The sequence below is a fragment of the Protopterus annectens genome, chromosome 7.part1 (assembly GCF_019279795.1).
Source record: "Protopterus annectens isolate FY-2018-M chromosome 7.part1, PAN1.0, whole genome shotgun sequence".
Lineage (NCBI taxonomy): Eukaryota > Metazoa > Chordata > Ceratodontiformes > Protopteridae > Protopterus > Protopterus annectens.
Window position 1 is genome coordinate 333,871,128 of NC_056740.1, and position 13,335 is coordinate 333,884,462.

Below are 13,335 nucleotides of genomic sequence, written 5' to 3' on the forward strand. Positions count from 1 at the left end.
TGAACTGGCTGTCTTACTTCCTAAGAAAACATATGTTGAAGGATGGGGGGAATAGAGGAGTCTGGTCTGGTGGATGAGGAATTGCTCTCTGAAAATTAGGATTTTCTTCCCAATGTCATCTATAACCTTGAAGAATGATCTTCAGAACACATTTGTCTGAAACTATCTGTTGCCAAAGAGAGGTGTGGAGATTCAAAATTTCTGGAATGGAAAAAAGACTGTCAGGGTTAGATGGGGGGACCTGATCCCCTAAACAGTCATCTGACTTGTTTTAGAGTGTCATTTTTTTCAGGGGTTCCAGCCATCTTTCTGGAACCTCCTTGCCATTTCTTCTTAAATGTCTGTTTTCCAGCAGTTTGCTGAAACTTATTATTTTATTTCTAGCCAAAAAAGGATGAGGAGGTAGAGAATCCCTTGGACATTTTGGAAAAGGATGGCTGAATCAGATTACTCCTCTCATCACCTTTCTTTATCAGATCTGCAGCAGAGGCAACAAAAACTAAATCTCCATCCAATGAGAATTTAAAATATAATTTTTACATCATAGCACTTTCATAGGTTAGTACTAAGCTAACTGCCCTTGCGAGCCATTTTAAGCTTAGCCGATTATCCCTTGTGAGACTTAAACCCTGCACCTTGTGCTTGTAAGGCAAACACCTTAACCATTAGGCCACCCTCCCAACTGGGAGGTTCTGAAAATGCAGCCAGTCAGACCTCCTCGACACATCACCGGTGGCCATAGCCCTGGAAGAAGTATCAACAGAGTCATAAACACACTTTAGACAATGAGCTGTGACCTGTGTAATTGATGGAACCAAACCATTTAATGCAGATTGTTCCCCACAAGATGAAACTGCAGACAAAACTTTCCTCATACTGTACTTTCACAGTTAGAATAAACTGCTAAGATATGAACCTGACAATTCAAAATTCTTAAAATCAAAGTTGCAGAAATATATATTTTTTCACATAAGTATCATTTTTGTCAGAAAGTATAGGATTAGTATTAACTAAGTGTTTAGTAGCAGTGGGATTAACTAAAGTTGTAGCTGCTGGTTCAATTTTAAGATGAGTGTATAAAAACCTAGAAGACTGAGAAACTTTATACAGTCTATCTGACTTTTACAGCAACAGGCTGACTATATAGAAAACTTCAGATAATGACAGACACATCTTCCAATGCTGACATCACATGATGAATGGGGAAAGGTTCTGGAAATACATTTGTAAGAGGTCATGGTATTTTCTGAGGGACTGAGAAACCTCAGTGTTGTCCCACTGAAAACACTGGCACATTCTGGAAATGTTCTCCTCTAAATCTGAATCACAAGTCTGATGAGAAAAAACAGTCTTTTAAGATATAAGTGTCTGTGTGGGAGTCAATAATAACACACAGTTTATAGTCGCTGGCAAATCTGGTTAGCTATAGACGTTTAATATCTGATTTCATATCAGATAGATAGATGTTGAAGAGGAGGTGGTACAGTGCAGAGCCTTCAGATACACAGCTAATGATATTCCTTTAACACGAGATGACACCACTAGCTATTACTACTACAGCTATTACTGTGCATTGATTGAGGAGAGAGTTTACAGCCTAACAAGAGACACAGTAGTTTATGTTTAGACTAGTGAGGAATCACATTGAAGGCTTTAGCAAGGTCGAGAAAAGCAGTATGAATAGGCTGACTTTTTTGATGACAACCATTACGTATTCAAAGAAATTAATCAGATTAAGGAGAAAGGATCTACCTTTTATGAAACCAATTTTATTAGGGGTTTTAGGTCAACAATTTCAGTGTTTATGCAGTTGGCCAAAATATGTTACATGCATTTTGCTAATGATGCTGGTGATGTTACTAGGACAATAGTTTCAAGAGTCTGTGGTGAAGTGACCCTTGTAAAGCAGTATCACAATGGCTGTTCTCCACAGGTCAGACAAGACCAAAGTTTTACAAGTTTAGGAACAGTTCAAAAATGTTTTACTTTGTTCCTCATACTGTACTTTCAAAGTTAGAATAAACTGCTAAGATATGAACCTGACAATTCAAAATTCTTAAAATCAAAGTTGCAGAAATATACATTTTTTCACATTAGTATCATTTTTGTCAGAAAGTATAGGATTGGTATTAACTAAGTGAAGACATTCTGGTATATTGCCTGTGCTGATAGAGCTATTGTTTTTTTGTTTGTTTTGATTTGGGGGGGGGGGGATATTTAGTGGTTCAAAAGGAGGGGATATGGGGTGAGTGTCATGGAGAAAGTGGAACTGAATTAGTTAAGTAGGCCACTGTCTGTGGCTTTTGGATCATAATATCTAGTACCAATCAACTAGAGCTTAGTGCAGTGTTGGATGTTATCTCTCATACAAGTGTTCCAGCTAAATGACTTCTGAATGCCCAGAGACTTTTTTTTATTTTTCATAAGACTTTATTGAGTCATTTGAGCCAATAAGGCCAAACTCCAGCAGCTGTAGACATGACACATTTTACCATTTTTATTGGCTCTTCAACACAACATGTGTGGATAGGGCAAGGAGGAGGAGGAAGTGAGCTAAGATTCCATCACTCGATAGTGGCACTTAATATTTTCAGATATATGAGCATAGCTCCATTCAAAATGTTCAGCCATTAGCCATAAAGGTGCATCAAAGGTAACACCTTCAAGAAAAACATTATTTCCATCTTCAGTACTACTCCTTTTCAAAGCAAAGGCTAGGAGGAGTCTTTCTCTTCTCAGCAGCCTTTCTTAAAACTGAAAGGCGGAATTATCTGTATTTGTCTAGGTTTCTTTCCCCTTTCTTTCAAAGCAATACATTTTCACTCAGGTTGTAAGACAAAACATTCAGGTCCTTTGAAAGCTATTAATTATTGCTACTGCATATATGTCTGCATTTCAATGACTCCCCAGCTTCAATTACACCTTCAATTAGGATAATTTTCTTAAAAATATCTTCTCAAGCATATTAAAACATGTTTAGCTTTTGCAAAGTCATAGACTAGTGTTCATTTAAAGTACAAAAAAAGGCACATAAAACAATCTTTCACACTAGTCCCTGACAGGATTTCAGATTTTATACAGGCAGTAGAGATACACTTCATTAATGCAAAAAAATATCAGACATAAAAAAAGGCACAAAGACTCTCAAGATGAGCAACTTATTATGTCAGAAACTTTTTTTTTAAATAATATAATCTGGAATCAAGACTCAATTAGTTGCCTTATAAGTTTATTTTAAAAAATAACTTACATGAGCTAATCGGTTACATAGATTAAGCCACCATAAAAAAGGTTCTTGATCTGTCTGAGACACCAAAGTAAACAAGACATAGAGGTGAACTTCTCTATAGTGATGAAATGACCACTTGTAAACTGTATAACTAGCTAGGTTATCACTCAACATCAAATCCAAAAGCAAAAGGACTTCAGAACATTAAAAAGTACTTGCACTCATAAATAACACCGCTACTCTTACTCTGAAAATAAAGCAGAGAATTCCCATGTGGTAACAGTGCATATATCAAAGGGTCAAAATATTAAACCATTAGGAAGTAAACAAACAATAAACAAACTACTATGGCATTTTAAATGACTAGGTATTGGGATCCTAGAGCCAAGGAAATAGGATTGGTGCCTCATCTGGTTAAACAGACTTCATCAGATACCTTGCACTGATTACTACAATAATCTATTTATTTATTTATTATATACTTATTGACATTTGTTTACCAGGAAAGTCTGTCTGAGCACAGGTCTCTGAAGAGGCACAGGGAGACAAGCTCTAAGGTATCATATTTAATGCAATGTGTTTGCAATAACAAATTTTCATAATGCAGTTTCAGTGAATACATAGCACAAGAGTCAATATAATAAAATGCACATTGATATTCACAAACATTACATTTTTAAGCCTTGTAATCTATATCTTGTATATGATGAAGTCTTTTTAAGTAACAGAAAGCAAAGCACCAGTCCTTTTCATGTTCCTGTTGGATCACAATGAACAGTTGTTGACAACACTAGAACATTTGTTCATTACTACTCATAAATTGTCAAAGAAATTCAGTAATGTGATTAACACTACAGAGGTTAGAAAATCTGTCAAGGTTTATAGTTGAAATGACCATTCATATGGCTAAAAGGTCTATATTTCCCTTCCTGCACCCTATGGTGGACAATCAGCTGTCCCAAATGTTAGTAGTGATATCTCAGATCAATCAAAGAAAAAATATTTCATTTTCACATCTGAACAGATTGAAATGTGGAGAGATCATGAACCCATTGACGGGAAAAACTCAGAGTGAAAACATTCCATGCTACATACCATGATATCTCATAGAGGTTGTTGTGATAAAAAGGGATGCTACCTTCAAATACAGAAAGAAAAACGTTCTGTCATATGACCACCCTGGCAAACATCAATTCCTGGTAATCCACATTCTACAATAAATTCTTCATAGTAAAATACACATAATCACTTCTGCAGAACTCAGTTACTAAATGGACCACAATTTACCTGTCTAACAAATAATATCAGCCCTTATAATAAGGATTGTGTATGAGAAGGTATGTGCTGAAGGATGCAGAACTGGCAGGCCAACTAGTGGAAGCAAACAGCTAGGGACAGAATATAAGCATACTATTACAATCCATCTTAAAATATCATTTCTTGTTTATAACTTTTAATGTTGTGCTTCTTAAAGTTATTTCTACTTTCTCCGGTAAGTTATTTCTACTTTCTCTGGTGTTGAACAGTGAACAACTCACCAAAAAGAAGAGGCTTCAGGCTTAGTGTTTTCATAAGGTGCACTTTGTTAGGCTGTAGCTCCACCTTCTGTACATGGCCAACCTGGAAAATACAAGATGTAAAATATCACTTATAGAACATATGAAAAAAATAATCATATTAAAATTCTTTTATTTACAAACACACCTTTCCTCTAAACTGTTTTTATTGATTTTAATACATAAGTATCAATTTTCACATTAAAATACAAAGTTGAAATAGAAGTTTATTAACAAACAACACAAACCATACCTAAACTATTTACAAAAGTGTCTACCAAGTAACTAAAATTCCAATTATTCTTAAACTCATTATTGATGAAATAGTGTAAGAGAAGGTTTCCATGTTGCTAACATATTTACATTTGTTTATTCAGCAATTCTTTAAGCTTTATCCATATGTTGTAAGAAGTGGTAACTCCTGTTGTCCTCATCTTGATTGTTAAAAGTTTGTGGTGACAGACATCAGTTGCCATATTTATAAATTATTTCATTTGTTTTCCTCGCTATTGATAGAAGACTCCATAGTAGTGGGTAGTTTACTCTCTTTACACAATCTGGTATCGGTGTGTTGAACAAAATTAATGATTTGGTTAGTTTAAATTTATCATTAAATAAGGATTGCAAAAAAACATTGATTTTGTCCCAGAATGGTTTGATAACTGTACAATCAACAAACATATATTGCCAATCTGCTTGGTCATTTGCTTTACATCTCCGACACATTTTTTCTTATATATTAATTCAATTCTGTGAGGTGTTATGAATATTTTATGCATGAACTTCCACGTAAATAATCTCCAGTTTATGGAAGAAGTAGTTTGCTTAAAAGGTATCAATATTTTTTTTTATCTTCTAGGTTCATAGTTATGTATAGCTTTGAAGTAGTCCCAATAGTTTCCATTAATATACTCTTCCATATTTTTGTTGGTTTTATATATTTTAGATAGAAGTCCTTTTTCAGTTATTTCCTGATTTATTGAAGTTATCATTAAATCTATGAATATTGGGACATTATTTCTTACTGATGGTTGCATTAAATTTATCTTTTTTTTTTATTATGTATCTACGGTTTTGTATAGCTAACCACACATCCTTGTCCAGACTGAATCTAATTATTATATACGATGTGTTTTGTAATTTGCTTCCATTCATCAATTGATACCAGTATATCAAGTTATTCTCTTTATGTAATGTTTTTAAATTAAAAGTAGATAGATTATTTTGTGTATATGCTATTGGAAACAAGAAAAACATGCTTTATATCCTGGATTTTTGTAAATGTAATCTCTCTCTCTTTAACATTGAAGTAAAATATGAAGAGTTAATCTTGATATTTCTATTTTCCAAAATGTAAAGTTTTAATAGTCATAGAAAATTATTTATTATCTCATTTTGTTGTGTGGTGGCGCTTTTAGCATTAGTCCATTTTGGGTATATTTTTCTTTAATTTTAAGATTACAGAATCAGATCTCAAAGGTCCATTTTCAGCCATGACCTGGACATAGATAAAATTGAAAGGTAATACAAAGATAAAAAATGACCAAAAGATTAGATGGGCTTTGTGCATTCAACACTTACTAAAACTAAATATTACTTCTTTAAATATTAAATTATGGATTACACTTTAACTTTCTTTATGCTAGCTCTGTTGACCAAATCAGGTCTTCTCTGACTACAGACTCCAGTCTCCTTGTCCTCATTGTTAAAAATATAGTCCCTGTCAATGCCACATCCAAAGTCCTCTTCTCCATGACTAACTCAGACCTTCAGGTTGTCTCACCCCCTCCCTTAATGAACTCAGCCCAAGACTCCATCCAACCTTATTATGCTCAGGGATTTCTCTAAGGTCACCATCCAAGCATTTTTGGATGACCTACAACAAAGACTTCAGTACTTAAGCTGCCAGGCTCTTCAACAGAGAACTCCTAACTTTCAAAGAGATTAGAAAATAATGATACTTAGACAACTGATACCTATGTTTCAGAGGTGTGCAGCCTGACTTTTGATCACATTGTTTCTGTTATACAGAAGGCTTTCTACATGGCCCACCTCATAAGTAAGGGTATTTCATCCAGGAACAAGGAGGTCATAACATACCTGTACTCCACCCTTATCAGACCCATTATTGAGTACAATATCCCCTTTGGCATGTAACTTGCCAAGCACATGCAGCAGCTGGGGAGACCACAAAGGTTCCTGACTGGGAAAATCCATGGTCTCAATCACCTATCCTATACAGATAGGCTAAAAGCCCTGTCCCTCTACTCACTCTTGTACAGACTGCTTAGAGGTGACCTGGGTCTGGCATACAAAGCTATCTAAGACCCAGCCTTGATGGAGTTGCTACATATCTATAAGTCAAACTCCACTCGCACAACCCACACACAAGTCCTCAATCTGGTCTGTGACATTAATAGAACTTGTTGGCGGGATAGATTTTTGTCCCAAAGACTCTACTGTCTGTTGAATAGACTCCCTCTTCATGTCAAGCAGAGTACCTCTCTAGCCCCCTTTTTGAGGAACCTGGATGACTGAATGGGAAACAGAAAATACACCCTTGGGATCCTACCTGTGTCCCTACTGGACAGGGGAAACAGGTGCTGACTTTGTGGGAACATGGGCAAAATTCTTGGCTAGGCTTATAAGGGCCTCTGGGCCAATAGCCTAGTATCATCCTATGAACCTATAAACCTAATACCACACATACAGTCACACTCAATGGATCCCCAAGCACTAAGCTCTTAAGGCAAGAAAACACATTTCCCAGAACTCTTGTCATAGGGTATTCCAGTAAGACATACTGATGCACTTCTAACCTGGCTGAACAAGGAGAATATAAAAGTTTTTTTATCTGGAGCCAGGATCCACCAAATCATGCATGCACTCTAGTCATTACACCACAGGTACCAATATGATTCCATCATAGTCCATGTAGGTGTTAATGACCCGAGATGTACCTCCTTCAACTATATGAAGAGAGATATTATGGAGCTCTCTGACTACGTGTCTCAGGCTGATATGCGACTAGCATTAAGCAGCATATTACCATCATTAGGGATGGTGCCATAATATGAGGAAAACATGATTAATTTTAAATGATTGGCTGTTTTCATAGGTTCATAGGTGTATACTAGGCTAACCACCACTAACTAGTATAACTCCAAGGTTGGTCAAACAGGATGATGCACTGGAGTTCCTCAATGTGCAGATCATCATAGGCAAAATCCTGTATCATATCCTAGCCAGCTATAGGTCACCCTCCACATCCCAAGAAGCTTACAATGCATACGTGGACCTACTGGAGACATTTACCATCCAACCCTACACCCTACTCATGGGAGACTTTAATTACCCTTCTATAGATTGGGAATCCTACACTGCCTCAAAACTGCAGACACAGAGATTCCTGGACTTTATAAATACAAACACCCTTGACTAAATAGTGAATACACCCTATACAGGCTCCAACAGAATGGACTTTGTACTCAAATATGGGAGAATGCTGCATCCTCCCCCTCAGTGTTTTATCCTCCCTGGTAAGGGCCAATCATAAAGCTGTCTCTTTCAAAATCAAAATCAACTCCATAAGCCCAGTAAAACCATTAACAGTTAGGAACTATTCCAAGGCAAACTAGCTTTTATTAAGTGATGGTCTGTCAAAATTCAATGCCCCTCCAAACTCAGAACACACAGCCTAAGATGAACTGCTCTCAGAAACTCTGTACACCCAAGTCAATGGCTGCCTAGAGGCTGCTGTACCTACCAGAAGTATGAACCTAACCACAGAAACAAGCTGTCCTGGTGGCATCCCAAATTAAGCAGGATATACAACAAAAGGAAAAAAATATGGCAAAAATCAGGAAGAGTTATTCCCATAAAGATAAAAAACTCTTTCATCAAACTAAATAAGCAGTTAAGAGGGATAATTAGGTCACACAAAGTCAACCTTGAGGTTAAGATAGCTTCCCAGGTGAAAGGTAACCATAAGGCCTTCTTCATCTATGTCAGAAACCTCAAGGGTGGCACACAGAAATGTGCTGAAATGGAGGTTAATTTTGTCACATTTACCAAGCCTGGTGAAATAGCGAACCTGTTAGGGGACAAATTCAGTTCCAGCTTCAGCCCTCTCACTCCCTACCATCACCCCAGAAATACCCTCAAACATAACCCCTCCAACTATAACTGGCTGCACTCACTAACACTAAGAATACAGCTTTAATGGACCCTAACAACATCCTGGGATGCCTCCTGAACAGTCTAAAATATGACTTATCAGGACTCCTAGAGTCACTATTTAACTATAGTATTGAAACAGGCTTTGTTGCACAATAATGAAGAACTGCAATAGACATCCCCCTTCATAAGGGAAGACCTTCAACAGATCCTGGAAACTTCAGATGCATTAGTAAGACTAGACTAACTTGCAAACCCATGAAAAGAATTATCATGGAAACAATCAACAAGGACATAGGAGACCTCGGGACTCTGGATCCATCTCAGTCCGGCTTTGTGAAAGGAAGATCATGCTTACTGAGTCTGGTGGACTTCACTGAAAAGGCCACTAAGGCAATGGATGAGGGGAAAGCAGTACATATTGAATACATAGTTCTGGCTAAGCATTTGATAAAATACACTACTCAGGACTGTCAACAAACTTACAGAACTAGGTATAAACTTATTTATGACATGCTGGATAGCTAGCTGGCTCACGGATAGAACGCAAGAGGTTAGGATCAGTGAAGCCATCTTCACAAAGAGGTTGGTCACCAGTGGTATCCCTCAAGGCTTTGTACTGGTCCTGCTCATGTTTGGCATCCACTTCTTGAAGGTCAAACCCAATGTCAAAGGATAATGGCTGATCAAGTTTACAATGATTGCAAACTGGGAGCAGTCATTGAATCCCCAAAGATGACAGCACCCTTCAGGAATGTCTAACACAGACAGATGCTTGGTTCCAAAGCCATGGCTTAAAACTAAATGCCAGGAAATGCATTATAGTACCTTTTGTGAAGTCACCCACACCAGGTAGCTACATCATCAATAAAATATCCCTAATAGTTGATTCACTAGTCAGGGATCTGTGAAGTCACATAGATAGTAAGCTAGCCTTCGACCAACATGTGTCCAAGGTAGTAAGAACATCCTTCTATGTTGCTCAACTTATAAGGAAGGGTTTGACATCTAGGACCAGAGAGGTTATTGTACCACTGTAGTCAGCCCTCATCAGACCCATCATAGAGTATAATGCCTCCTTTGGTATATACTTAACTAAACACATGCAGCAACTGGAATGGTCACAAAGGTCCTTACAAAAAGAGTACAGAGAGTAAACACAATGTCTCATGCTGATCGCCTCAAAGCCCTGTATCTTTACTTGGTCTCATACAGACTTCTGAGAGGTGGTCTTTATCTGGCATGCAAGGCATCCCTGAATCCTGTTTTGATGATCCTTTTGTATATATGTAAAACAACCTGCATCAGAAATACTATATCAAAAGACCTACATTTGCTTGCAACATACATAAGATATGTGAGATAGACAGGTGTGCTTCTTAGGGAATTCACATTATTTGGAACAGGCTTTCCATCTATGTGAAGCAGAGTTCCTCCCTAACCCTATTTAAGCACAACTTGAACCAATGGATGGGTAATCAGAACTTCACACCTGGTCTGGTATCCATGTCATTGATGGACAGAGGCATTCAGTAAATCACCCGCTACATAAATCAAATTTGTGGGTCACATTTGGGTTGCACAGCTAGGCTTATAAGGACCATAGTGGTTCTTAGCCTAGTATACACCTATGAACCCATGAACCTATTAAACTTTGATCAGATGAAGTAGACTTTAGAAAGCCATAGACTGTGTCTTAGCAGCATTAAGAAAATCCTATATTTTAAGTGATAGCAGTAGAGTACATCACTGCAGTTTGACATCGACTGCAGAGACTGCGTTGAGTAAGGACTGTAGAATCTTCAAAGTATTGTACCAGTTTTGCCTCTCCACAGTGGTAGACCATATTAGTCACAAATATATAGTAATGATCCCCAGTAAACAGGTCTGAGGATGTTTCAAAGTAGCAGACAATGCCGCTGAGATTACAGTATTCTAGCCAATTGATTATTGTCTTTCTTATAAACAACTTAGTGGCATCAGGAGTAAGTTCATAGTTACACAGTCCATGAGAAGCATTTTGTGGTCATCCCCATGTAGCATGTTTGAGTGGTCCAAAAAGAATGACCCAAGAATGTGCTCGTTGATCTAGTTGGTCACAGATGTACCTTACAACATCAATTAAGACAGTGTCAGTGCCAAGAAAAGGTCCAAATCATGATGTAAATTCAACATGAGACTATATTTGCTTTGATGTTGGAAGAGTTGTGAATGAATGCACTTTTCTAAACTTTTTAATAATACAGACAAGAGAATTATGGGATGGCACTCATTTAGTGCTGCTAGGGTTCTATGTGTGGTAGTGCATTGAGTACCTTTATCCATCTGGTAGAATGAGGCCATCCATTATATATTGTTTAATTAATAGTGAAATTGGGTGAGTAATTAAGCTGTGATGCCCGTGCCTTGGCCCAGCAATCAAGGAGCCTCAATCCTCACCACTAACACCAGTGAGGGATGTCTCATATAGGAGGAAAGGATAACAAATACTCACAGTAAAGTGCAATTTCCCATAAGAGCACACAGAGATCACAGTCAATCTGGGGCTGGTCGCTCCCTTGCTCTCCAGGTCCCCAATAAGACTCCCCACTCCCACAGCTAGAGGGTCCAGATCTCAGCCTAGTGGGCAAGCTAAAACCTCCAGCACCCTCTCTGTCCAACCACTGCTTCGTGTCCCTGCCCAAGTAGCTGACACACACACACACACACACACACACACACACACACACACACACACACACACACACACACACTTTGAGAAGAGTTTATATAACCACACAGACACTCCTGGGGAAGGCTGGCACAGGTTCTCCAGCTGTGCCCCTTTTACCCAGACTATACAGGAGACATCACTGCCACCACCCAGCTAATATTTATCAGCTACTCAGAGGCCCTTAAAAGGGTGTCCAGTTATTACTGTGCAATATTATTATCCAATTGGTAGTATAGACCAGGGCTAAAGCTATATGAGTGGCTTTGTACAATTTTACCAAAGGAATACAAAAAGCTTAAATTATCTCTACAAAAACAGCCACAGTTGAAAGGGTTTAAAAATATTTAATAATAAATAATCAAAACACAAGACAGTGCTTTTTACTACACAGTGCTAGACAAGGGTTCAGAGATCACAGAGAAATACATAAAATAATTCAGTAGTACAGTTCTGACATCACAGATAAACACTTAGTCTAATCTTTCTAGTTTCTAGCTATTTCTAAGAGAAAACATAAATCTAAGATAAACTTACATATAGAGCAAGACAGTGCTGAGTTGGATGGTCAAGACAAAAATGCTTAATGCTCTCTGATTCTCTCTGTTTTTAAAATCACGTTCCTGATTCACATTACATCATTCTTCACATTTTCCTGGGGTTCCCATTACATCATTCTTCACACTTTCCTGAGTTTCCAGGCTAACAGAAACTATATTTACATTATTTACCTCTGGGCAGAAACCAGAGCAATAAAGGACATTTATGCATGCAAATTCTGGCCATTAACTCTAGCCTTACAACAATAGCAAGAATTCCTTCATCTAGACTGGCTGGAGCCGTGTTTACATGAAAGGGTCACAACATGCTTTCCTTGGTCAGTAGAGTAAACTGTTGTTACAATTTTTTCAGTTCCACATGTAACTCTATTTTTACCATTTAAGACAACAAGCCTGTGGTTTACATTAATATTTAGAGATGACAGAATTATCTCCAAAATTCTAACTGACTAGGCTGGCAGCCTTCACAGAAGCTATTTACAATTTGAAAGACTTCAGAGAGAAGTTGTCAACTAAAGCTGACGAAGGTAATAAAAGAGAATGCTAACAGTACAAAACAACCATTAAGATAACAACCATTTACAGCAATATGCAAATAATGTTTTTATTGTACTGGGGCATGCCTTCCTGCACGCTCATGTGGGGGAGACACCTACACTCCCCTGCACCTGTATTTGGGAGAAAACTCTCGTAACATATATATATATATATATATATATATATATATATATATATATATATAATAACTCCATGGTTGCAAAACAGTGGGGTAAAGGGCAAAGAAAATGAGTACCGAAAATGGTTTTCAGTGATACTGAATTTTATTAAAAACACAAAAAATAATTCCTTTCAAAAGACCCAGGCCACAAAGGCGCAAAACAAGGAATAAGTATTAATGATACTTGTTTAATAAATAAAATAAAATGCAAACAAGACAAGTTAATTGCTTTTGTCTTATTCAAAATAATGGGACTTCCTCTGTTTTTTTGTATTTTATTTTATTTATTAAACAAGTATCGTTATGCAGTTCTTAGTGTTTTTTATATTGAATTGTATTAACAGCATTCGCACAATTGTCTGTCGAACAATCATCAGGCTCCCAGT

General features: G+C 37.3%; 1 protein-coding gene across 1 annotated transcript in view; it reads right to left on the reverse strand.

The window, feature by feature from the left end:
* P4HTM (prolyl 4-hydroxylase, transmembrane) overlaps nt 1-13,335 on the reverse strand; it is a 1,188,260-nt gene that overhangs the window by 880,266 nt on the left and 294,659 nt on the right. Inside the window, exon 2 of the mRNA XM_044078751.1 lies at nt 4,768-4,849. Coding sequence (XP_043934686.1) covers nt 4,768-4,849 — 82 coding nt within the window. The remainder of the gene's footprint in view (nt 1-4,767; nt 4,850-13,335) is intronic.